The sequence below is a fragment of the Leopardus geoffroyi genome, chromosome C3, assembly GCF_018350155.1.
Source record: "Leopardus geoffroyi isolate Oge1 chromosome C3, O.geoffroyi_Oge1_pat1.0, whole genome shotgun sequence".
NCBI classification, from domain to species: Eukaryota; Metazoa; Chordata; class Mammalia; order Carnivora; family Felidae; genus Leopardus; species Leopardus geoffroyi.
Genome location: NC_059338.1, coordinates 62892807 through 62919635, shown reverse-complemented (window position 1 = coordinate 62919635; position 26829 = coordinate 62892807). Strand labels below are relative to the sequence as shown.

The following is a 26829-nucleotide window of genomic DNA, read 5'->3' as shown; positions in this document are numbered from 1 at the left end:
ATCTGAAGCAGCATCCAGGCTCTGAGCTGTCAGTACAGAGCCCAACACAGGGCTCGAACTCACAAATGGTGAAATCATGACCTGAGCCAAAGTCGGATGTTTAACTGACTGAGCTACCCAGGCACCTCAAGAGCAAAATTTGTATTCTATTTTATTTTTTATTTTATTTTATTCTATTCTATTTTATTATTTAATTTTTTATTTTTAATTTCTTTTTCTTTTACTTTTTTTCCTTTTCTCTTTTTTCTCTTTTCTGTCAAACTTTTCTCAGGAAGCACACGAAACACACCTAGATTATAGCTTCCTTTATCTGATTTTTTTGTTTTGTTTTAATTGTTTAATTTAAATTTTTTTTCTCTTCCTCCAAAATGACAAGATGGAGGAATTCACCCCAAAAGAAGGAACAGGTTAAATGATGGCTAGGGATTTAATCAACACAGATATAAGTAATATGTCTGAACTAGAATTTAAAACCACAATTATAAGAATGCTAGCTGGGGTTGAAAAAAGTATAGAGCACACCAGAAAATCCCTTTTTGTAGGAATAAAAGATCTAAAACCTAGTCAGGCCAAGATTAAAAATGCTATACTGAGATGGAATTTTGAATGAGGCCATGATGGTGAGGATGGATGAAGCAGAGCAGTGAATCAATGATATAGAAGATAATTATGGAAAATAGTGAAGCTGAAAAAAAGAGGGAAACAAAGACAAAAGATCACAATACAAGACTTAGAAAACTCAGCTACTTATTAAAAAGGAATTACATTTGTATCATAGGAGTCCCAGAAGATGAAAAGAGAGAAGAAGGGAAAGAAGGTTTATATGAACAAATTATAGCTGAAAACTTTGCTATCTGGGAAGGATAAAGACACCAAAATCCAGGAAGCACAAAGAACTCCCATGAAATTTAATAAAAGCCAACCAACATATCATAGTAAAACTCACAAAATACACGGTCAAGAAAGAATCATGAAAGCAGCAAGGGAAAAATAAGTCCTTAACCTTCAAGGGAAGACAGATCAGGTTTACAGAAGATTTGTCCACAGAAACTTGGCAGGCCAGAAAGGAGTGGTAGGATATATTCATCAAGCTGAATGGGAAAAATATGCAGCCAAGAATTCTTTATCCAACAAGGATGTCATTCAGAATGGAAGGAGAGATAAAGAGTTTCCCAGACAAACAAAAACTAAAGGAGTTCATGACCACTAAACCAGCCCTGCAAGAAACTTTAAGGGGAACTCTTTGAGTGGAGAAGAAAAAAAAAAGAAGACCAAATCCACAAAGACTACAAAGGATCAGAAAACATCACTAGAAACACCAACTCTACAGGTAACATAATGGTGCTGAATTCATATCTTTCAAAAATCACTCAGTATAAATAGACTAAATGTTCCAATTAAAAGACACAGTGTATCAAAATGGATTAAAAATAAAACACAAGACCCATCTACATGATCCCCACAAAAGACTCATTTTAGACCTAAAAACAACTGCAGATTGAAATTGAGAGGAGTGAGAACCATCTCATGCTAATGGACATCAAAAGAAAGCCAGAGTAGCCATACTTATTATCAGACAAACTAAATTTTAAAACAAAGACTGTAACAAAAGATGAAGAAGGGTATTATATAATAATAATTAAGGGGTCTCTCTACCAAGAAGATCTAATAATTGTAAATATGTATGCCCCCAACTTGAGAGGACCCAAATATATAAATCAATTCCTCACAAACATAAAGAAACTCGTTGATAATAATACAATGATACTAGGGCCTTTTAACACCCCACTTACAACAATGGATAGATCATCTAAGCAAAAAATCAACAAGGAAACAATGGCGTTGAATGACACACTGGACCAGATGTACTTAACAGAAATATTCGGAACATCCTAAAGCAGAACTCATATTCTTCTCAAGTGCACATGGAACATTCTCCAGAATAGATCACATACTGGGACACAAATCAGGTCTCAGCAAGTACAAAAAGATCGAGATCATACCAAGCATATTTTCAGACCACAATGCTATGAAATTTTAAGTCAACCACAAGAAAAAATGTGGAGAGACCACGAATACTTGGAGATTAAAGAACACCCTACTAAAGAATGAATGGGTTAACCAAGAAATTAAAGAGAAAATTAAAAAGTACATGGAAGCCAATGAAAATGAAAACACTACAGTTCAAACCTTTTGGGATGCAGCAAAGGCAGTCATAAGAGGAAAGTATATAGTAATCCAGGACTACCTAAAGAAGGAAGAAATGTCTCAAATACAGAACCTAACCTTATACCTAAAGGAGCTGGGGGAAAAAAAAAAACAGCAAATAAACCCAAAAACAGCAGAAGAAGGGAAATAATAAAGGTTAGAAAAGAAATCAATGATATCGAAATCAAAAAAACCATAGGACAGATCAACGAAACTAGGAGTTGGTTCTTTGAAAGAATTAACAAAATTAAATAGCCCCTAGCCAGACTTATCAAAAAGAAAAAGGAAAAGACTGAAATAAATAAAATCACAAATCAGAGAGATCACAACCAACACTGCAGAAATACAAACAGTCATAAGAGAATATTATGATCAATTATATACCAACAAATTGGCAATCTAGAAGAAATAGAAAAATTCCCAGAAATATATAAACTACCAAAATTGAAACAAGGAAGAAATAGAAAATTTGAACAGACACATAACCAGTAAAGAAACTGAATCAGTAATCAAAACCTCCCAACAAACAAGAATCCAGGGCCTGATGACTTCCCAGGGGAATTCTACCAAACATTTAAGGAAGAATTAATACCTATTCTTTTGAAACTGTTCCAAAAAACAGAAATGGAAAGAACCAAATTCACTCTATGAGGCCAGCATTACCTTGATTCCAAAAAAGACAACCCCACTAAAAAGGAGAATGACAGACCAATTTCCCTGATGAACATGGATGAAAAATTCTCAACCAGATACAAGCAAATTGAATCCAACAATACATTAAAAGAATTATTCACCATGATCAAGTGGGATTTATTCCTGGACTGCAGGACTGGTTCAATACCCACAAATCAATCAATGTGATATACTACATTAATAAAAGAAAGGATAAAGGGGCACCTGGGTGGCTCAGTCTGTTAAGTGTCTGACTTAGGCTCAGGTCATGATCTCACAGTTTGTGGGTTCAAGCCTCGTGTTGGGCTCTGTGCTGACAGCTTCGAGCCTTGAGCCTGCTACAGATTCTGTGTCTGCCTCTCTCTCTCTCTCTCTCTCTCTCTCTCTCTCTCTCTCTGCCTCTCCCCTGTTTATGCACTTGCTCACTCTCTTTCAAAAATATATAAACAAACATTTTAAAAAATAAATAATAAAAGAAAGGATAAGAACCACATGATCCTCTCAATACATGCAGAAAAAGCATTTGACAAAATACAGCATCCTTTCTTGATAAAAACCCTCAAGAAAGTAGGGAGAGAAGGAGCATACCTCAACATCATAAAGTGCATATACAAAATACCTATAGCTAATATCACCTTCAATGGGGAAAAACTGAGAGCTTTCCCCCTAAGGTCAGGAATAAGACAGGGATGTCCACTCTCACCACTGTTTTTCAACATAATACTGGAAGCCCTAGCCTCAGCAATCAGATAACAACAACAAAAAATACAAGGCATACAGACTGGCAAGGAAGTAATCAAACTTTCACTTTACAGATGATACTCTACATGGAAAACCTGAAAAACTCCACCAAAAATCTACTAGAACTGACATATGAATTCAGCAAAGTCTCAGGATATAAAATCAACTTTGAGAAATATGTTGCATTTCTATATACCAATAATGAAGCAGCAGAAAGAGAAATCAAGGAATTGATCTCATTTACAATTGCACCAAAACCTATTAGATACTTAGGAATAAACCTAACCAAAGAAGTGAATATCTGAATGCTGAAAACTATGGAACGTTTCTTAAAGAAATTGAAGAAGACACAAAGAAATGGAAAAACATTCCATGCTTATGGATTAGGAGAACAAAAATGTCTGTATTACCCAAAGCATTCTACACATTCAATGCAATCCATATCAAAATAACATCAGCATTCTTCACAGAGCTAGAACACAATTCTAAAATTTGTATGGAACCAGAAGAGACCCCAAATAGCCAAAGCAATCCTGAAAATGAAAACTAATTCCAGACTTCAAGATGTACTACAAAGCTGTAATCATCACGAAAGTATGGTACTGGCACAAAAACAGACACTTAGGTCAATGGAACAGAATAGAGAACCCAGAAATGGGCCCACAGATGTATGGCTACCTAATCTTTGGCAAAGCAGGAAAGAGTATCCAATGGAAAAAAGACAGTTTCGTCAGCAAATGGGAAAACTGGACAGTTACATGCAGATGAAACCTAGACCACTTTCTTATACGATATGCAAAAATAAACTCAAAATGGATGAAAGACCTAAATGTAAGACAGGAAGCCATCGAAGTCCCAAAGGAGAAAACAGGCAGCTACTTCTCTGACCTCAGCTGCAGCAACTTCTTACTAGACACATCTCCAGAGGCAAGGGAAACAAAAACAAAAATGAACTATTAGGACCTCATCAAGACAGAAAGGTTCTATAGAGCAAAGGAAACAATCAACAAAACTAAAAGGCAGCCTGTGAAATGGGACAATATATTTGCAAATTACATATCAGATAAAGGGTTGGTATCCAAAATCTATAAAGAACTTATCAAACTCAACACCCCCCCCCAAAAAAATTAATAATAATCCAGTGAAGAAATGGGCAAAAGACATGAATAGATACCTCTCCAAAGAAGACATCTAGATGGCTAACAGACACATGAAAAGATGCTCAACATCATTCATCATCAGGGAAATACAGATCAAAACCACAATGAGCTACCACCTGACACCTGTCAGAATGGCTAACATTAACAACTCAGGCAACAACAGATGTTGGCAAGGATGCGGAGAAAGAGAATCTCTTTTGCACTGCTGGTAGGAATGCAAACTGGTGCAGCCACTCTGGAAAACAGTGCAGAGTTGCCTCAAAAAATTAAAACTAGAACTATCCTATGACCCAGCAATTACACTACTACATATCTATCCAATGAATACAAAAATGCTGATTTGAAGGGGCACATGCAACCCGACGTTTACAGCAGCACTATCAACAACAGCCAAATTATTGAGAGTCCAAAAGCCCATTGACTCATGAATGTATAAAGAAGATGTGGTATATATATACAATGGAATATTACTCTGCAATCAAAAAGAATGAAATCTTGCTATTTGCAACAATGTGGATGGATCTAGAGTGTATTATGCTAAGAGAGATAAGTCAGACAAAGACAAATATCACATGATTTCACTCATCAGTGGATTTAAGAAACACAACAGATGAACCTAAGGGAAGGGAAGGTAAAATAAGATAAAACCAGAGAGGGAGGCAAACCATAAGAATCTTTTTTTTTAAGTTTATTTATTTTGAGAGAGAGAGAGAGAGAGAGAGAGAGAGAGCATGAATTGGGGAGGGGCAGAGAGAGAGGGAGAGAGAAAATCCCAAGCAGGCTCTGTGCTGTCAGCATGGGCCTGACATGGGACTCAATCCCACAAACCACGAGTTCATGACCTGAGCTGAAACCAAGAGTCGGACACTTAACTGACTGAGTCACCCAGGCGCCCAACCATAAGAAACTGTTAAATACAGAGAACAAACTGAGGGTTGCTGGAGGGGAGGTAGGCGACAGGATAGAACAAATGGGTGACGGGCATTAACGAGGGCACTTGCTGGGATGAGGACTGGGTGTTACATGTAAATGATCAATCACTAAATTCTACTCCTGAAACCAATACTACACTACATGTTAACTAACTTGAATTTAAATTTAAAAACCCCTCTGAATTATAGCACCATGCTTATGTTGCTGAAATGCCTCATTTCACCTACGCAAGCAAAAAGCAGTAAGCAGTGGGGGTAGGGGTGCCTGGTTGGTTCAGTTGGTTGAAAATCTGACTCTTGATTTCGGCTCAGATCCTGATCCCAGGGTTGTGGGATTGAGCCCTACATGAGGCTCTGCACTGAGTGTGGAGCCTACTTAGGACTCTCTCTGTCTCTATCTTTCTCTCTCTCTCCCCCCTTTGCCCCTCTCCCCAGCCTGAGCCGTTAAAACAGACATCAAGGTCTCCTGACATATCTGCAACAATAATTTTGATCCTCTGCATTATATTTTAGTTCATGTGAATGTTAAAACCTAACTCTCGACAGCTGTGTTTTTTCCATAATTAAGGCTGCAATTGACTTCAGCTAGTTTCCTTTGTTCATGTAGCAAAGCATGTTGCACTTTTACCATTGTCTCCTTCCCCTTTGGTGTTACTCACTTCTCTGCCCTCTGCTTCACTTGTCTGCCTGATTTCCTTTCTCACTTCACTTCCCCCTTCTTCCACTTCTTTGCCACTGTATAAATACTGAAGACTATGAATAATCAAGTAGCTGTTTGCTAAGTGCTGCATATTGGGAAGAAAACCAAAAGAATGTACTAATTTTTTTAAATGACTGAATTCTAAGTACTTTTTATATGGCTATATCATCTTAAATTGACATTGAATAAGCAATTAAGATGGAACTTTTAACTACTAATATTGATAATAAATAATATAACATAATAATATAAATATTAAGAAAAGGTCTTCCAGGGAAGGGAAAACAGCTGACCGCAAACTGAAATGTACTGCAGAAAAATAACCTGAAACACTGATCAGCCCACTTTGTCATTCAGATTTAACACAATCAGCTGCTTCTAAACAGTAAATTCTAACACAGACCTCAAGGATTACAAATGAAACATCAGGTTAGGAAAATTTTAAAAACTTCAAGGTCAAAAATTAGAGGACACCTAGGTAAAACGTTAAGACACGCATGTTTTTTTTCTTAACAGGACGGATTTACTAATGATGACTAAGCCAAAATCCACTGTAAAGCTGCAGCAGGCAAGTATTAAAACTTCCCCATGGAACCCTGACTTTGTTTCAAAAAGCAGAACAAGCTGTGATTAACTGTCCTACAGCAAAAGCACAAATAAAAATTTTAAGGTGACAGTACCTCTGAAAAGTCATAAGGAGATATTGAGTTTAAACACTACTTAAGTATCATCACAAGAATTTTGTGTGCTAGAATTATAGAGATCCTCGAATCCACTGTTCTGCAAAATATGGCACATTCATCTTTGTGACTCAAGGTCTCAACCCAGACCGACTGCATCAGACTCTCAGGGGATGGCACTCAGGAATCAGCACGGTCAACAAATATCTCAAGTGATTGTCACTCACGTGAAAGATTAAGAACTGCTAATATAGCTGAATCCCCTCCATTTGCCAATAGACAGAGGAACATGAGGTTAAGCCATGTTGGAAAACCCTGTAAAATCACTCGCTAACCCGCTTGTTAGGGACAATGGGAAGACTAACATGCTGATCCCTGGACCCTCGGGCCAGGGTTCCTTCTGCTCCTCCATTCTGCCAATCAGACTGATCAGAATTCAGAGCACGATTGGAACCCTTAGGGAAATACAACAGAAATCCAAGCTCCAGTTATACCGTTTTCTGGATTTAACAGAGTGCCTCCCATGTAATGCACTTCCTGCTTCACCCCGCTGTTTCCATATGGAAAAAAAATCAACGGTGTGCTCAGGGAGGAAACCAGTGTGGATATGAGGCATTGCTACATCATTTCATTTGAGGATTCGGCCCACCACGGTGAATCTTAATTTTTGAGGCCCAAGCGAGCAACGGCAGAGTACATGTGCCAAATTTCAAGTGGAGGATTTCAGCAGTTCAGAGGCTGGTCGGGGAGGGTAGGAAGGAACGTTCAAACTAAAATATAATTTATGGTTTAAAAACAATGCTCACAGATGCATCCAGAAGTGTTTGTTCCCTCATTGCTTCCTCTTGTCTTTGAGATTTCAGCTCTTGTTGGAGACTTTCATTTTCAAGCACAACTACTTGTACCCTGTTTTTCATTCCAGAGAGTTCCTCCTGTAAAAAGCAGAAACAAGTAGCAAATGCATTAAGCATTTTTAAGCACTGTTAATTGCTGTTTACTAAATGATCCAACATGCTATAAAGCATGGAAAACTTATGCTCTCTATCCATTTTCTGAATTATTATATTTAGAGAAATAAAGCAACTCAAACATTAGCTAACAAACAAACAAACAAACAAACAAAACAAGAGGCTAGGGAATACAGTAGAGAGTCTGCTAATGGCCATATCACAGAAATGTGTGATTTCTGACAATTTTTTTGTAGGCTTAAGAAAGGCTTTAATTAAAGGGCTTATCTAAAAGACTTTTAAGAATAAGGTAGACTGCTGAAAAATAAGATATATTATTATTCATGCTCAAATGCTAATAACTTGTTGAACCTGATAGAGTGACTAAATAGATAACAGGACTCTGAGACAGAAAGGCATGGAAAGTTGGAATAGTTATCCATGAATTGGTAGCCAGATGGAGGGAAATTATGAGTGACATAGTTTGGCAGAGAGTTCTTTAAGAGTGCTTCCTTAGCCTGGTGAGGGATAATACAAATGATTACAAATAAATAACAATTAGAATAGCTATTGAGTGGCATCTCACTCTCTGAAAAAAAAGTAACAAAAAAAATCAATGCACTGATGGTACAATATTTACCTTAATCTTCATTACCAGTATAATAAAAAAACATATTAAGCAATATATGCAAATTCTATTTCAATTATTTTATTCAGAAAAAAACCCAAAAACCAAATCTGAGCTCGAAAGCTATAATTAAAAAAACATTGCAGACTTGCAATTTTTGGTCTGGCATATAATGAGCTTGGAAGACATCATTCTCATCTTTACAACAAGAGAAAAGCTGAACAAACCAAGAAATCAACCACTCTTCTGAAATCCGTCAGAGAACTGAGGTCACAGGGAAAACTTCCATCCACGAAATTTGAGAGACAGACCAGTCTCAGAATCACAACCTACGTGAGCAGAAACTTCCAGGGAAACCAGTACCAGGAAAGGGAAAGGTCAACTGCGATTGGTGAAATGCCAGAAGCTCAGGGTGGACAAGTGTGAGAGTTAAAAATGCCAGAAGGACCCAGTCTAAAGGACCCAGAAGGACCCAGTCACAGTTTTGTGAGTTTTATCTTTAGGACACTACCAGGTTCTTACAGTAAAGACTAGAGACAAATCCCCTCAATCTTCACTAGTAGGAGAGGAAAAATAGCTATTTTGAAATATGCCCAAAGCATTCTATTCTTAGAAAGGCCTGCCTCAAGAGAAACTGTTTTACCAGAACCTAAACAGCTAGGGCTTTTCAGAACCTACGTGACCTGAGGGAAGGGAAATGCCCAACTCCAGCTCACTCAAGCCTTCTCACTGCACGTTAGATGAGAGGGTGAGGCCACTTGGGTGGCTCAGTTGGTTAAGCATGTAACTCTTGATTTCAGCTCATGTCACTATCTCATAGTTCGTGAGTTGAAGGCCCACGTCGGGATCCATGCTGACAGTGCAGAGCCCGCTTGGGATTCTCTCTCCCTCTCTCTCTCTGCCCCTACCCCCATGCATACTCTCTCTCTCTCTCTCTCAAAATATATAAATTGAAAAAAAAAAAAAAAGATGAGAGGATGACTGAGAAGCACTTGTGAAGGTCAAAGCTAAGGGGCACAGACTCATTAAAAGATGGCAACCTAACCTTATGACTATAAAATGCCTCCCTTGCTCCCACATCTAACCACCACATCAAAAGGGTGTCTGTAAAATAACAAAGGAATACAGTAAAATTACACATCTCAGACTATATTTAAGAAGAATTCTCAAGGGAAGCCCGAAGATAACAGGGGAGACATAAACCAGGACACTAGAGGAAATTTTAGCCTCTGACACCGATAATAACACAAAACAGTAAACACAGCCCAACTCCTACCAAGAAAAACATAATATCTCACACTAAAAAACTATTCCCTCAGTTCCTTCTACTATATCGTGTCCAGGATTCAACAAAAAATTAGAAAGCACATGAAAAGACAGCGCAGTTTCAGGAGACTAAGCAAGCTCAGAACAAGACTTGAATATGGCAGTGATCTTGGAATTATGAGATTGGGAGTTTAAAATAATTATGATTGATATGTTAAGTGTTAAAGGGTCTGATGGGAAAAGTAGACCACATGCAGGAACAGATGGGCAATATAACCAGACATGGAAACTCTAAGAAAGAATAAAAGTGCTGGAAATCAAAAACACTGTAATAGAAATGACAAATGCCTTTGATGGGCTCATTAATAATAGACTGGTCACAACCAAGAAAAGAATCAGTGAGCTTAAAGAACTGCCAATAGAAACTTCCCAAAAGAAAATACAAAGAGAACAAAGAATGAAAAAGACAGAAGAGAAGATCCAAGAAATGCGGGACAATTATAAAAGGTGACAGAAGGGGAAATATTTGAAGGAATAATGACCTAGAATTTTCCAACATGATAGTCACCAAACACAGATCCAGGAAGCTCAGAGAACATCAAGCAGGATAAAATAAACAATAACAAAAAAAAAAAATCGGGGTGCCTGGGTGGCTCAGTCAGTTAAGCGTCTGACTTCGGCTCAGGTCATGATCTCGTAGTTCATGAGTTTAGGCCCTACATCAGGCTCTGTGCTCAGAGCCAGGAGCCTGCTTTGGATTCTGTGTCTCCCTCTCTCTCTTCCCCTCACACTCTTGTCTCTCTCTGTCTCTCAAAAATAAATAAATGTTAAAAAATAATTTTAAAAAATCTATACCTATGCATAGTATATTCAAAGTGCAGAAAGTCTATACCTATAGAGAAAGGTATAGGGGAGCTCAGAGAACATCAAGAAGGATAAAATAACAAAAAAATCTACACCTATGCCTATCACATTCAAAGTGCAGAAAATCAAAGACAAACAGAAAATCTTCAAGGAAATCAGAATTTAAAAAAAAAAGCAACCTTACTTACAGAGAAGAAAAGATAAGAATTATATTGGACTACTCTTCAGAAACCATGTAAGCAAGAAGACAATGGAATGAAATATTTAAAGTATTAAAAGGAAAAAAACCCCACCAACCTAGAATTGTATATTCAGGCAAATTAACCTTCAAAGGTGAGGGGGAAAATAAAAACTTTCTCAGATAAATAAAAATTGGGGAAATTTGTCTCCAGTAGACCTGCCTTGCAAGAAATGTTAAAAGAACTTCTTCAGAAAGGAGGAAAATGATACAATTTATAAGTTCAGGTCTACATAAAAAAAAGAAAGAGCATTTGAAAAGGATTATATGCTGATAAAATATTTTATTTTTCTTAATATTAACTGATCTAACATATAACAGTTTGCTCAAATCACAGTAGTAACACTATATATAGTGATTACAGTGTATGAATAATTGAAATGAATGCCAGCAATGTTGTAGAGGACAGGAGGGAGGGATTGGAAACACTCTCTTACAAGGACCTTGCCCTACTCATGTAGTGGTATAGAGCTATTTGACAACAGCCTTTGATTATTGATCAGTGTGACTGCAAACTCAAGGGCAGCTACTTACAAAAGTAAAAATTGTTCACCTGGTATGCTAAGAGAGGAGAAAAACTGCAATCATATAACATACTCACTTAAAACCAGAGAAGGCAAAAAAAGAGTAGAAGAGAAGGAAAGAAAGAAAGAAAGAAAGAAAGAAAGAAAGAACGAACGAACAAGGGCAATGAGTAGAAAACAGTAACAAATATGGTAGATATTATCCAACTATATTGATATCCAACTATATCAGTAATAACTTTAAATGTCCATGGTCTGAATGCACCAATAAAAATCAGAGACTGTAAGAGTGAATGACAAACAGGACACAAGTATATGTTGTCTATAAGAAGTCGACTTTAAATATAAAGACACAGATTGATTAAAGGTAAATGGATAGAGAGAGATATACCATGCTAACACAAATCAAAAGAAAGCTGGAGTAGCTACATTAATTTCACACAAAACAGACTTCATACCAAATAAAAATATAAGGGATAAAAAGGAGCATCACACAGTGATAAAGGGGTCAATTCTCCCAGCAGACATAATAATCCTCAACGTGTTTGTGTCTAACAATAGAGCATCAAAATACACGATACAAAAACTGATAGAACTGTACAGAGAAACAGAGGAATCCACTATTTAAGCTGGAGATTTCAATACCCCTCTGTCAATAACTGACAAGACCCAGAGATCTTGCAGATTGGCAAAATATCAGTAAGAATATAGTTGAACTGAACAGCACCATCAATCAACTGGATCTAATTTGGCATTTACAGAACACTTTATTCAACAACAGAATACACATTCTTCTCAAGCTAACAGAACATTTCACCAAGACACACCAATCACATCCTGGGTAGAAAAACACACCTTAACAAATTAAAAAGAATAGAAACCATAAAAAGTATGTTCTCAGATGACAGTGGAATTAAACTAGAAATCAATAACAGAAAGAGAGTTGGAACACTCCCAATATACTTGGTAATTAAACAACACTTCTTCTTAATTTTTTTTTAATGTTTATTAATTTCTTGAGAGAGGGGAAGAGAGCTAGAACCAGGGAGGGGCAGAGAGAGAGAGAGGGAGATACAGAATCTGAAGCAGGTTGCAGGCTCCGAGCTGTCAGCACAGAGCCCAAGGTGGGGCTTGAACTCACAAACCGCGAGATCATGACCTGAGCCAAAGTCGGATGCTTAACCGACTGAGTCACCCAGGCGCCCCTAAACAACACTTCTAAATAACATACAGGTCGGGGCGCCTGGGTGGCGCAGTCGGTTAAGCGTCCGACTTCAGCCAGGTCACGATCTCACGGTCCGTGAGTTCGAGCCCCGCGTGGAGCTCTGGGCTGATGGCTCAGAGCCTGGAGCCTGTTTCCGATTCTGTGTCTCCCTCTCTCTGCCCCTCCCCCGTTCATGCTCTGTCTCTCTCTGTCCTAAAAATAAATAAACGTTGAAAAAAAAAATTTAAATAACATACAGGTCAAGGACAAAGTCTTGAGGAAAATTTTAAAATATTTTGAACGAAGTAAAAATGGAAATACAACTAATCAAGATTTGGGAGATGCAACACAACCAGTGAAAAACATTAGAAAAGAAGAAAGATCCCAAATCAGTAATCTAAGCTTTTGTCTTAGGAAACTTTCAAAAAAGGGGGAGCAAATTCAATCCAAAGAAGATATAATAAAAATTAGAGTAGAGATCAAAGAAATTAAAAATAGGATAAATAAGGAAAATAGGAAATAAGATGCCTAGGAATAAACCTAACCAAAGGGGTGAAAGACCTGTACTGTGAAAACTATAAAACATTGGTAAAAGAAACTGAAGAGGACACAAAGAAATGAAAAGATATTCCATGCTCATGGATTGGAAGAACAAATATTGTTAAAATGTCTATAGTACCCAAAGCAATCTACACATGTAATGCAACCCGTATTAAAATACCAACAGCATTTTTCACAGAGCTGGAACAGACAATTCTAAAATTTGTATGGAACCACAAAAGCCCCCAAATAGCCAAAGCAACCTTGAAAAAGAAAAGCAAAGCTGGAGGCATCACAATTTCGGACTTCAAATTATATTACAAAGCTGTACTGATCAAAACAGTATGTTATTGGCACAAAAACAGACACATAGATCAATAGAGCAGAGGAGAAAACCCAGAAATGAACCCACAGTACATGGTCAATTAATCTTTGCAAAGCAGGAAAGAATGTCCAATGGGGAAAAGACAGTCTCTTCAATGAATGGTGTTGGGAAAACTGGGCAGCAACATGCAAAAGAATGAAACTGGCCCGCTTTCTTACACCAAACACAAAAACAAATTCAAAATGGATTATTAAATATCCAAATGTGAGACCTGAAACTGATAAAAAAAAAAAAATCCTAGAGGAGAACATAGGCAGTAACCTCTTTGACACTGGCCATAGCAACTTCTTTCTAGATATGCCTCTTGAGGCAAGAAAAACAAAAGCAAAATAAACTATTGGGACTTTATCAAAATAAAAAGCTTCTGCACAGTGAGAGAAACAAACAAAACTAAAAGGCAACCTATGTAATGGGAGAAGATGTCTGCAAATGACATCTGATACAGGGGTAGTATCCAAAATATATAAAGAACTTATAAAACTCAATACTCAAAAAACAAATAATCTAATTAGAAACGGGCAGAAGACATGAACAGATATTTTTCCAAAGAAGACACACAGATGGCCAACAGACACATGAAAATATGCTTAATATCACTGACCATCAAGGAAATACACATCAAAGCTACAATACAGAACTACAATGACATGTCACCTCACACCTGTCAGAGTGGCTAAAATCAGCAACACAAGATACAACAGATGTTGGCGAGGATGTGGAGAAAGGGGAACGCTCTTGCACTGTTGGGGGGAATGTAACTGGTGTAGCCACTCTGGAAAACAGAATGGAGGTTCCTCAAAAAGTTAAATATAGAACTACCCTAGTTCCAGCAGTTGCATTAGTAACTATTTATACAAAGAATACAAAAATACCAATGCAAATGGATACATGCACCCCAAAGTCTATAGAAGCATTATCTACAAGAGCCAAATTATACAAAGAGCCCAAGTATCCATCGACGGATGGATAAATGCATGGTATAGATACATGATGGAATATTACCCAGCCATAAAAAAGATTGAAATCTTGCCATTTGCAATGACATGGATGGAGCTACAGAGTATTATGCTATGGGAAATAAGTCACTCAGAGAAAGACAAATACCATATGATTTCACTCATATGTGGAAGTTAAGAACAAAAAAAATAAGCAAAGGAAAAAAAAAAAAAGAGAGAGAGGCAAACCAAGAAACAGATTCTTAGCTATACTGAACAAACTGATGGTTACCAGAGAGAGAGGAGGTCAGTGCAGGGAGGGAGGGATGGGTTAGATAGGTGATGAAGATTAACGAGTACACTTGTGATGAGCACTGGGTATTGTATGGAAGGGATGAATCACAATATTGTACACCTGAAACTAATACACTATATGTTAACTAACTAGAATTTAAGTAAAAACTTAGGGGTGCCTGGCTGGCTCAGTTGGTAGAGCTTATGAGTCTTGATCTCTTGGTTGTGTATTCAAGCCCCAAGTGTGGCATGGAGTTTACTTAAAATAAAATTAAAAAAAAAAAAGAAAAAGAAAATACATAAAATCTTTAAAAAATACATTTAAAAAGGATATAAAAATTAATTATTATTAAATAAAAAAATTTTAAAATTAATAAAATATCTCTAAGCCCTTAAATGTTACTTTTATTCTGTTACTCTCTTGTTAAAACATACCAAATGCGTACTCCGTCTACCTTTCAAGGCTTTTGTAATCTTCCATTTTCCCAGCTCAGCATAGTTTTAATAATTTCTAACAGAATCCTCTACTGCAGAAATTTAGAATAGATGCCTCATGGCCCCCATAAATAAACCCTATTCATCCTGAGTATATTCTTTCAGTGTTGCTGTTCTCTCTATGGAACTCTTTCACCCCACTTCTGCTGATCTAAATGATCTTACTCTTTTAAGATTGCTCTCTCCCAGAAAAATATCTCCCAAAACTCCAGCTTTTAGTACCTTTCTACTCTTATTATAATTACGGTTTATATTACAGAATACAGACTACATTATACTCTCTATAGTGTTGCTATGGTGCTCATAGACATTAGTACTCTCTTCTTGACCAGATGGTAAATTTATTACAATTTATATTGAAGGGTGGCAAAATCTGCCACCCCAAAATATGCCACTTTGGAATAAGAATTATTTTGAGCTAAAGACACTTGAAAAACAGCAAATACAAAAAGAGTGCTCTGACTTCCCCTTTTTTTCCTGAAAGCAGGAGATAAAACTCCCATGTGAAAGATGGCCTCCCCGTATCAGGAGGAAAGAAACATTCTTATCACCAGAGACAGGGAGTGGAGGCTGAGAGGCATCTGTGCAAACAGACCTCATAAAAATAACTCATCTTCCTTTAACCTCCCCATATATTTTAGTTATGTTTCCACACTGCCTCTCTTTGTTCAACGTATAAAAGCATTTAGGTTTTGCCATTTCTTTCAGACATCATTTCCTTATGAGGTCTCCCATGTTACATAAAACTTCTATCGAAACAATCCCATTTACAATTGCACCAAATGGAATAAAATACCTAGAAATAAGTTAAACCAAGGAGATGAAAGATCCTATACTCTGAAAACTATAAGACACTGATAAAAGAAACTGAAAAAGATACAAATAGAAAAGCTATACCATGCTCATGGATTTGAAGAATAAATATCGTTAAAATGTCCATGCTACCTAAGGCAACCTACATATTCAAAGCAATCTCTATCAAAATACTAATATCATTTTCCACAGAACTAGAATAAATAATCCTAACATTTGTACAGAACCACAAAAGACCCCGAATAGCCAAAGTAATCTTGAGAAAGAAGGACAAAGCTGGAGGTATCATAATCCCAGATTTCAAGAAGTTCTACAAAGCTATAGTAGTCAAAATAGTATGGTACTGGCACAAAAACAGACACATAGAACAATGGAACAGAATAGAGAGCCCAGAAATAAACACACCTATACGGTTACTTAATCTATGACAAAAGAGGCAAGAATATACACAGGGAAATGACGTCTTGTCAATAAATGGTGTTAGGAAAACTGGACAGCTACATGAAAAAAAATGAAAATGGACCACATTCCTATACCATACACAAAAATAAACTCAAAATGGATTAAATACCTGAATGTGAAACCTTAAACCATAAAATTTCTAAAAAATAAAACATAGGCAGTAATCTCTGTTATTAGCAACACGTTTATGGATATGTCTCCTCAGGCAAGGGAAACAAAAGCAAAAATAAACTATTGGGACTACACCAAAATAAAAAGCTTTTGCACAGCAAAGGAAATTACCAACAAAACAAAAAGGAAACCTAGAGAATGGGAGAAGAGATGTGCAAATGATATATCTGGTAAGTGGTTAATATCCAAAATTTATAAAGAACTTACACTACTCAACATCAAAATAAATAACCTGATTTAAAAATAGGCAGAGGGCCTGAATAGACATTTCTCCAAAGACATACAGATGGCCAATAGACACATGAAATGATGCTCAACATCACTGATCATCAGGGGGGGAAAAAATCAAAACCACAATGAGATATCACCTCACACCAGTCAGAATGGCTAGTATCAAAGAGACAAGAATCAACAAGTGTTGATGAGGATGTGGAGAAGCGGGAACCTTCATGCACTGTTGGTGGGAATGTAAATTGGTGTAGTCACTGTGGAAGACAGCATGGAGATTCCCCAAAACATTAATATTAGAAATACCATATGATCCAGTAATTCCACTGCTGGGTATCTGCCCCCAAAACTGACACAAATCCAAAAAGATATATGCACATCTCTGTTTACTGCAGCAGTATTTACAATAGCCAAGATATGGAAGCAACCAAGTGTGTGCATTGATACATGAATGGATAAAGAAGATGTGCAGGCTGTGTGTGTGTGTGTGTGTGTGTGTGTGTGTGTATGTGTATACATACATATGCATGTGTACATACACACACACATATATATACATATGTATATATATTACTTAGCCATAAAATATTACTTAGCCATAAAAAAGAATGAGATCTTGCATTTGTGACAACGTGGATGGACCTAGAGGGTATCATGCTAAGTGAAATAAATCAGACAGAGGAAGACAAATACCATATGATTTCACTTATACACGGAATCTAAAAAACAAAATAAAGAAACAAACCAACAGCCTCTTAAATACAGAGAGGTGGTTGTCAGAGGAGAGGTGGGTAGGGGGGATGAATGAAGTAGATAATGGGAATTAAGAGGTATAAACTTTCAGTTATAAAATAAGTAAGCCACAGATATGAAAAGTATAGCTCAAAGAATACAGTCAATAATATTATAATAATGTTTTATTGTGACAGATGGTCACTACACTTATTGTGTTGAGCACTGAATATATGGAAGTATTCAATCAATATGTTGTACACCTGAAAATAGTATAATATTGTATGTCAGTTATACTTCAATAACAATAAAAACAAATGTGTATACTTTCATTCATCCTGTTAATCTGCCTTATGTTAATTTAAGTCTAAGTCCCAGCTGTAAACTCTAAGAGGGTAGAGATGAAGTTTTATCTCCGCTACAATATTTTTTAAGTTTTACCCACAGCATCTGAGTGATTAACAGGAGCTTGTTACTGGAATGAGTCCTAGGACATTATTTTAGCCTTTCTGGTAATCCAAGAACACTGTGCAATGATGACTGTATCTGCTAAAATCAGGAACGTCTTTGTAAAGTCAAGACAGTGAAATGTTTAAAGGTTTCTGAAGGCACATATCAACTTGCACCTTGGAAGAGTAACCAGAATGTAAAAAAAATAACACACAAGGGGCTCCTGGATGGCTCAGTCGGTTAAGCATCTGGCTCTTGATTTTGGCTCAGGTCATGATCTCATGGTTTGTGAGACTGAGCCCTGCACCAGGCTCTGCACTGACAGCATGAAGCCTACTTGGGATTCTCATTCTCATTCTCTCTCTCTCTCTCTCTCTCTCTCTCTCTCTCCTCTCTGTCTGCCTGTCCCCAATGCTGGTGTACTCTCTCTCTCTCTCAAAGTAAATAAATAAACATTTAAAAATTATATATATAAGATGCATTGGTAATGAATAAAAAAAAAAAAGAAAAACTAAAATGCTAACCTAGTTTGGCAAGGCAGGAAAGCTCCAATGGCATTAGTAACATTACTAAACTGCATACAGTTGAGCAATAGAACCATCTGGTGTTTTAAGCCGTAGTGGACACATTTGGTTTCTCAATCATTGCTATCAGTACGACCACGAGCCATCCTTATTCAAAGCTAAGGGAAGAACCTTCACCCTGACAGTGGAATAGACTCGGTCTGCAGTTTATAGTTCCTGCTTCTGCACCAGTGCTCAGTAGGCTGACAAGGTGGGAAGATGACCGACCGGTTGTACTGTCCCAAAGCATGTGCCATCAGCTGGGCTAAAGAACACGGGGTGGAAAGCAAAAACTCTGAAACGTGAGAGCATATTATCAAAATATCAGACATAGTTATGGGCTGGGAAATTAAGGAATCATAAATGGCATGGTCAGGAGTATCACTCCCCGGCTTGGGAAGCCCCTGTAACACATCAGCCTCCTTAATCATGTAAGGGTGATAATTGTCAAATGTATCGCAATACACATAAAGACGAATAATAGCAAATTTTCACATAAGGTGTCATTAATATAAACTTTAATGTAGTTACATTTAACTTTTTAATGAGAAACTTACCTTGCAGAACTTGACTTCTGCCTCTAAATGATGAATGTACTGAGACTGGTCATTGATGATCGGAACAAGATTGTGGATGGTAGGCACGCTGGCTTCCTCATCTTCTGACGCCCGCTAAGGCAAGAAACAAACAAAAACTAAGCATGTTTGGATTTAGCAGAGACTCAGGTAATACTGCCTCCATACTCAATTTAGTACTGATGTCATATAAACATCGAGGAGATCACAATGTGGCCAATAGTGTTCATTTCTCTATCCTATAAATTTCACATAGATAAGATTCAAGGATACCAATATCATGTGTTAAAGATGGAAAGTGGAAGTGGTTACAAAAAGAGTGGCAAGTGGAAGAATGCTGGACTAGTCTAATTGGCTTGGGAAAAACTGCCCATTAGAGCCATCTGGAAATGGGACGTCCCATTCAGTAATGCTGAGATAAAAGGACAACTCCCTTCAAGAAACTGCCATGCAAGAGCACTGCTGCCTAAAACTGAACAGTTGCCGGAAGAAGGGATTCTTCAGACAAGCATTTGCCGCCAGGTGGGTCAATGAGGTAAAATTCTACAAAGGAGTACATTAGCCAAACGTGGTTTCTGAGTTTTGACTCAAGGCAACTGGAGACCCTGCTGGTCTGGGGCACAGAGCCTCCAAGACTAGAGTGCTAAAGCAGACACTGGAGAAAACTCAAGAGTTCCCTTGCACCGGGAGTCCAGGGAAGAGACTTCCTGCATACGCCTGCAGCATTCCTGAATTGACTTTAATAGCATCTATATCCTACTTTCTCCTAAAATGATTGTAGAATGGTTTCTAGAATCATTTATCATTCCATGACATTTTGTAAAGAAAAGAAGAAGTCAGGAAGGGAAAATGAGTGTCAACCAGATAGATGAACCCAGAGAAAGCTTGAGGTCAGACACGCAGTCACTATTTCTCAGTCTGGTAGAAATTCCTGACGACAACAAAGTACCAGCTCTCACGGCAGAATAATTAAGTAGAGTTTTGCTTCTTGGAACACTTAAGAAATTTAAAAATCAAAATAACTTTAATTAAATGGATGATCTGTTGTGAATAGAAAGCAATTCATTATAATAAAGGTATATTAATAGAAATGGGTCCAGAATATGGCAAATAAGAATTAAATATCACTCTGGGCACATAAAGGACAGTCTGTGTAAAAATAAAACAAAACAAAACAAACAAACAAACAAAAACACAAGCTAATACTCTGTGGAAAATAAAATCACCTGTATATATTTTGAAGGATTTATTATAGTCTGGATATCCACATTTCAAAAAGCCATAAAATCCGTCTCAACCATGTCTCGATTTCACTGTCCATACAGCCCCTTATTTCCAGTATGGCATATGGGCTATGAAAGTGCATCTAGGGGCACCTGGGGGGCTCAGTCGGTTAAATGTCCAACTCTTGATTCTGGCCCAGATCATGATCTCACGGTTTCGTGAGTTTGAGCCCCTCACTGGGCTCTGCGCTGACCATGCAGAGCCTACTTGGGATTCTCCCTCTTTCTCTGTCCCTACCCCCGCTCGCACTCTCTCTGCCTCTCTCCAAATAGATAAATAAACTTCACAAATAAAAGTGGATCTAAACCTTCAAAAGCTGCTTACTTATCATTACTGTGGCTTGTAATCGTTCCACGTGGGCTGTATACATTCCGAACGTGAGCTGCATCCTTCCACGTGGCTCCATGTACACAGACCTGTGCATCTGAAACGTACATGCTGCACATACTGCTCTGATGATACTCTTGATGAGGCTCCTCCCACTCTCCAGGTTCAATCCTGCTGCTGCTTTGTAGCTTTAAAATGCTAATCAGCGTGTCTGAGCATTCAACAGATACAGCAACTTCATCTACTAGACTTGAAAGTACTCCACCCTGTCTACTGAAGAACATTCTAGAAGCTAGGTGGCAAGAGTAATGCATTTACTTAATGGTGAAATGTTGTATTAAAATTATAATTGAGAGCCGTAAATATTGACTAGGCATATGTAGTACATTTCTCCAGAGTGGGAATTAAGCATGAAGGTATGTGTCAGGCTGGAATGAAGTGTTAATATAGGGGTACGGTTATGACATTTCAGCTGTGAGTAGCGAAAGTGACGTGTCTCCATGGTTTCTAGCATATAGCCTTGGTATCTAACTGTCACACACACTGAAAATGCAAGGTAGTTATTGCTACTATGACATGTTCTATTTGTGTCACACTTCACAGGTTCATAAAGAATTTTAAGTATATATACTCTTATCTTATTGTTACAGAAACCCTGGGAGACATAATATCCTTCTAGAAAGTACACAGTAGGCCTTAGATACACCTAAAGGCTAGACTGTTATTTTGGCCATTAAATCTGGCCAAATCCTCTCCCTCCCTCACATCTATCCCAGGCTTTAGTGTATCATACTGCCTCAATCAGGAATAATTCACTCTGCTAAAGCAATAGCAATAAAAAAACAACTTCAAACAAAAATAGAATATAGCTTCTCATTTTGTGCAATTTTATAACCATGTATTTTAATGCATGAATTAAAAATGCAGAATAAGATTATATACTTTGGCTTTGACATTCAAAATAGACAAATATTACAAAGGACAGCTAGATATACAATTAAGTAAATTCTAAAAATGATAGGATATCAATAGGAGCCTGTTGAAAAGGCAATGGAAGCCTATGGAAAAGGCAATTCTTTTCCATATATTGTTCCTTTTTTATATTTGCTAACAGTTGCAAAGTAAATTTTCCAAACTGTTTCCTCACTTACATCTTTCAAGCACACAATAGATTTAAAACTCAGGATTCCCTCTGCCTCTTCTTCAGCCAAAATAATCAGAGGAAAGATAATTCCTTTCAATGCTTTACATTATTAGAATGTCTTGCTCAGAATCTAGCGACAAAATGTACTACTGAAACGACATTGTGGAGTGAAAACACAGAGACAATGCTCCTGTCAGGTTGCAGATGTTGATACTTACCAGAGGGGACACTTTTCGCCTTCTTGATGGAGACACCTCACTTTCCTTAGTTGCTTGTTGGCGCAACAAAGCTTTGAGCTGATTAACTGGAGAGCAAACACAATGGTTTCATCAGCCTTACTGCAGGGGCTTATCATCACCCATCCGTGCTTCCATCCACGTAACAAATATTGTTTAAACATGTTATAGGCATCAAGAACTGTGCCGTGGACTGGGGATCCGAAGGCAAACATGAGAAAATCTCTACCACTTAAGAGCTAAGAATCCACCGAGCAAGAGAGATCCACTGACAGATACAAGACGATAGAGTAAGTTCACAAGTAGAGCAGCAGCTACACGTAGTGCTGTAAGAGGAAGCGCCTAATCATGCCTGTTTTTTTTTTAATTTGTTTTTATGTTTATCCATTTTTGAAAGACAGAGAGAGACAGAGCACAAGCAGGGGTGGGGCAGAGAGAGAGGGGGACACAGAATCTGAAGCAGGCTCCAGGCTCTGAGCTGTCGGTACAGAGCCCGACTTGGGGCTCGAACCCACGAACCACGAGATCATGACCTGAACCGAAGCCAGACACTCAACCGACTGAGCCACCCCGGCGCCCCAATCATGCCTGTTTTTATGGAGGAGCTAACACTGTGAAGGACGAACAGAAGATTACCAAGCAGAAAAGGGTCCGAAAAATCCCACTTGGAGGGCGTGGCATATGCAAGAGCATAGAAGCAGGGCCAGTAGGTTGGTATGCACTAGAACATGCCTTGCAAGATGGGTGGCTGGGAGGAGGACAGAAAAATGAGGCTGAAGAGGTATCTTGGAGCCTCTTAAGAAAATATTGCTAAGACACACAAAGGAATTGGGACTTCAGCCTATAGGCATCACAAAGTCAAAGGAAAAATATTAAGGAGCGCCTGCATGGCTCAGTCAGTTAAGTATCTGACTTCGGCTCAGGTCATGATCTCACAGCTGGTGAGTTTGAGCCCCGTGTCAGGCTCTGTGCTGACAGCTCAGAGCCTGGATCCTACTTCGGATTCTGTGTCTCCCTCTCTCTCTGCCCTTCCCCACTGGCACTCTGCCTCAAAAATAAATAAACATTAACAAAATATTAAGCAAGAGGATTAGAGTAGTTGGTTTGTGTCTGAGGAAGAAAAGCCTAGCAGTAGAGCAGAGGGTGGACTGGAGTTCTTACTGTATGGGATGTAGAATATTCTCTGTGTGTCATTCAGACCAGGGCTGTTATCCATCCACACTCACCGGCATGGCTGTGTCGCAGTTCATGCCAGGCAGTCCCAGCGTCCTCATTTTCCTCATTTTCCTCATTTTCCTCATTTTCCACACTGGGACCCGCAGCATCTTCTCCAACGGTGACATCACCTTCTCTCAGGGCACATTTCAGTTGGTGAATGCTTCTATTTGCACGTTCTGCAACAACAGCCAGGTGAGAATCAGGGCCTGGGAAGTCTGCATGCCACCATGCACACTTACCCAAAAAGACGGTTTCTAAAGAAGCAATTGTTTGTCGTACTTCATGGAAAAAAAAGCAGAGTTTTGTTTCTAGCCTGCTGAAGACAGTGCTAGAGGAAGATGGAGATGAAGTTCATGGGTCAAAGGTTAGACTTGATGATCTCTAAGGTCCCTGACATCTCGGTGGTGGATATTCACTAAGTATAGCTCTATCACCAAAGAGGATAATGGGAGAGAGCTCTTCCCCACCCTCCAAGCACTAACCCCACCCCAGAAAGTGCTCCCCCCTCACCTCCTGGAGACACTGGGGTGTGTGGGCAGAACCGGCAAGAGGGACTCCACACCAAGTTCCTGCCCAGGGAAGCCCAGTTGCCCTGTGAGCCAGATGTCCCTCCCCAAACAGGAGACAGTTGACTACCCGGACGCGTTTTGGTCAAGACTGAAATAGGTGATGTGCTCATAGTACCAGCCTCTGCAGTACAGTCCTTCTTCTGCCCTGCTTGCTGACCACATACTTGCAGAAAGTCTCGCTTAGTGAACCTCAACACCCCTAGAATTGGAGCTTCAGCTCATTAGCACATACTTAACATTACAGTCTGAAACAAAGTATCTGAAGGCATATTACTGTAGTAGTTCATCTCTACAAATAGCCTCCCACAAATCTAGCCTCATGCCCTTGCCCCTTCCAGGCTGTAACAGAGTAAGTCAGTGACCTGCACTTGCCAATGGAATTTAGAAGTTACACAAGGCCAGACCAGGCTTCATTTCTGAAATGTCTGGTAGCTTCTGTTTCCTCCCACTTGGAATCCGTAAGCCACTAAGTAGGAAGTCTGCCTGATGGAGAGATTGTGGAGAGGCCATGTGGAAAGGAGAGGCTCTGAGACTATACAGGGAAGGAGAGGAGCCTGACCCCGCTGACCCCAGCAGGGCCTCTAGATGACTCCAGCCCCAGAGGCCATGTAACTGCAACGGCACAAAAGAGACCAGAAGAAATGCCCAGCTGAGTCCAGTCAACTCACAGATCCGAGAGATACCCAAATGCCTCCAGTTGTTGCTGCCGGCCATCAGGCCTTACAGTGGTTTGCTACTCAGCAACAGGTAACTAAAGTAATTAGGCAGTGAAATACCTACCCGAAAGCATTTTCAGCAAAGGATCCAAGACTTACATTGAAAACAGACCTATACTGGGGTGCCTGGGTGGCTCAGTTGGTTAGGCGTCCAACTTCAGCTCAGGTCATGACACACACAGTTTGTGGGTTTGAGCCCCACATCAGGTTCGGTGCTGTCAGCACAGAGCCTGGAGCCTGCTTCGGATGCTGGGTCTCCCTCTCTCTCTGCCCCTCCCCTGCTCGCTCACACACGCGCTCTCTCTCAAAAATAAACATCAAAAAATTTTTTTTCAAAGACCTATATTAATGACACTAGTGATGGCATTAATAACAATCCTATCCTACTTTATGGATATTTTTACAGTAGAACAACTGGAGAACCAGGCAATCGATTGGCAATTTCACTAATTAAGGTCCATGTGCTTTCTCCATTTAAACTTGTTGTTTCTGGGGCGCCTGGGTGGCGCGGTCGGTTGAGCGTCCGACTTCAGCCAGGTCACGATCTCGCGGCCCGTGAGTTCGAGCCCCGCGTCGGGCTCTGGGCTGATGGCTCAGAGCCCGGAGCCTGTTTCCGATTCTGTGTCTCCCTCTCTCTCTGCCCCTCCCCCGTTCATGCTCTGTGTCTCTCTGTCCCAAAAATAAATAAACGTTGAAAAAAAAAAAAAAATTTAAACTTGTTGTTTCTGCTAATCTCTTATGATTCAATTCACTGGTTCCAATCTAGAAACCTTTAACTGTAACAAAAAGTGTTCCTTGTACGTTAGAGCTGGGACCCCGATTTCTGTCACCATTTTCATATTCTGACATTTGTATTTGAAAATTATTTTTTAATTCACTCATTGATTTACCAAACATCTACATATATCTAATATGAAAATTTATGTTAGAAAAAGATGGATTCCCATGCAAATTCACCTACATCTATTATCTATTTCAGATAGATTGCATCTAAACAATCCTCAAGGTCTTCGGAGGAGAGGAGCACCTTGGTGGCTCAGTCAGTTAAGCATCCGACTCTTGATTCCGGCTCAGGTTCTCCCAGTTTGTGAGAACGGAGTGTGCTTGGGATTCTCTCTCTCCCTCTCTCTGCCCCTCCCCTACTCATGGTCTCTGGTGCATACTCTCAAAAATAAATAAATAAATTTAAAAAACTTAAGTACATTGAAAAAAAAAAAAAAAAAACAAACCAGATCCTTAGAGGAGATGGTACGTTCCCTAAGAAGGAGCAACTCATAACAATGATGGTCAATGACATTCTTACTCTTCTGATCTAGGCTCTTCTTTGACAACTTAGATCTGTTTCTTCTTGTGGCCTCAGCAGAAAAGCTCCTAATCTTTGCCACCTATATGTGAACTCTAAGAGAGCAACAAAACAACTATGTTTTCATTACCAGCCATGGATGAAAATATATTTACAAACATATTCTGCAGGACCTTGAAAAACAGATTTTATTTTCTCCAAGCTCATTGATTTCAAAGTTTAGAACAGAAAAAGTAAGAGAAAAAAAAATACACTCTGTGTTACAAAATAGCTAACATAGGTTCTTCTCTTAGAGGAACTCATTTTATTTCTTGATTAAACTAAAGAAAACAGGTCTTTCAGGTCAGGGTTCAACAATGAAATTTTATTATTAACTACACAAGAGACTCACTGCATTTTTCTCTCCACACACCAATCCTATTTCTGCACAGACCTTTCTGTGACAGGCCATCGGTGCTAAATACTAACTGAGCCTGGCTTCCTCTTACTCATCATGAGTTTAAGAAAAGCCTAGATAAGACACATTACTAGTTTTAGCAAAATAAGAAGTAGCAATAGTTTTCCCATAACTTCGGATTTTCTAAAGAGACTTGTTAATGGAAACGGAAAACCAAAGTGTTACTTG

The 26829-nt window shown here is 38.7% G+C and overlaps 1 protein-coding gene across 18 annotated transcripts in view; it reads right to left on the bottom strand.

Moving 5' to 3' along the window:
* Positions 1–26829, bottom strand: part of SDCCAG8 (SHH signaling and ciliogenesis regulator SDCCAG8) — a 246791-nt gene that overhangs the window by 211111 nt on the left and 8851 nt on the right. For all 18 annotated transcript variants that reach the window (XR_006705982.1, XR_006705983.1, XM_045453149.1 and 15 more), the window contains exons 2-5: positions 23625–23792; positions 22381–22466; positions 19390–19503; positions 7900–8025 (exon numbers count right to left, since the gene is read on the bottom strand). Coding sequence is in view for 16 of the 18 variants with exons in the window: in XM_045453149.1 (XP_045309105.1) it covers positions 7900–8025; positions 19390–19503; positions 22381–22466; positions 23625–23792 (494 nt within the window). In the remaining 2 variants the exon portion in view is untranslated. The remainder of the gene's footprint in view (positions 1–7899; positions 8026–19389; positions 19504–22380; positions 22467–23624; positions 23793–26829) is intronic.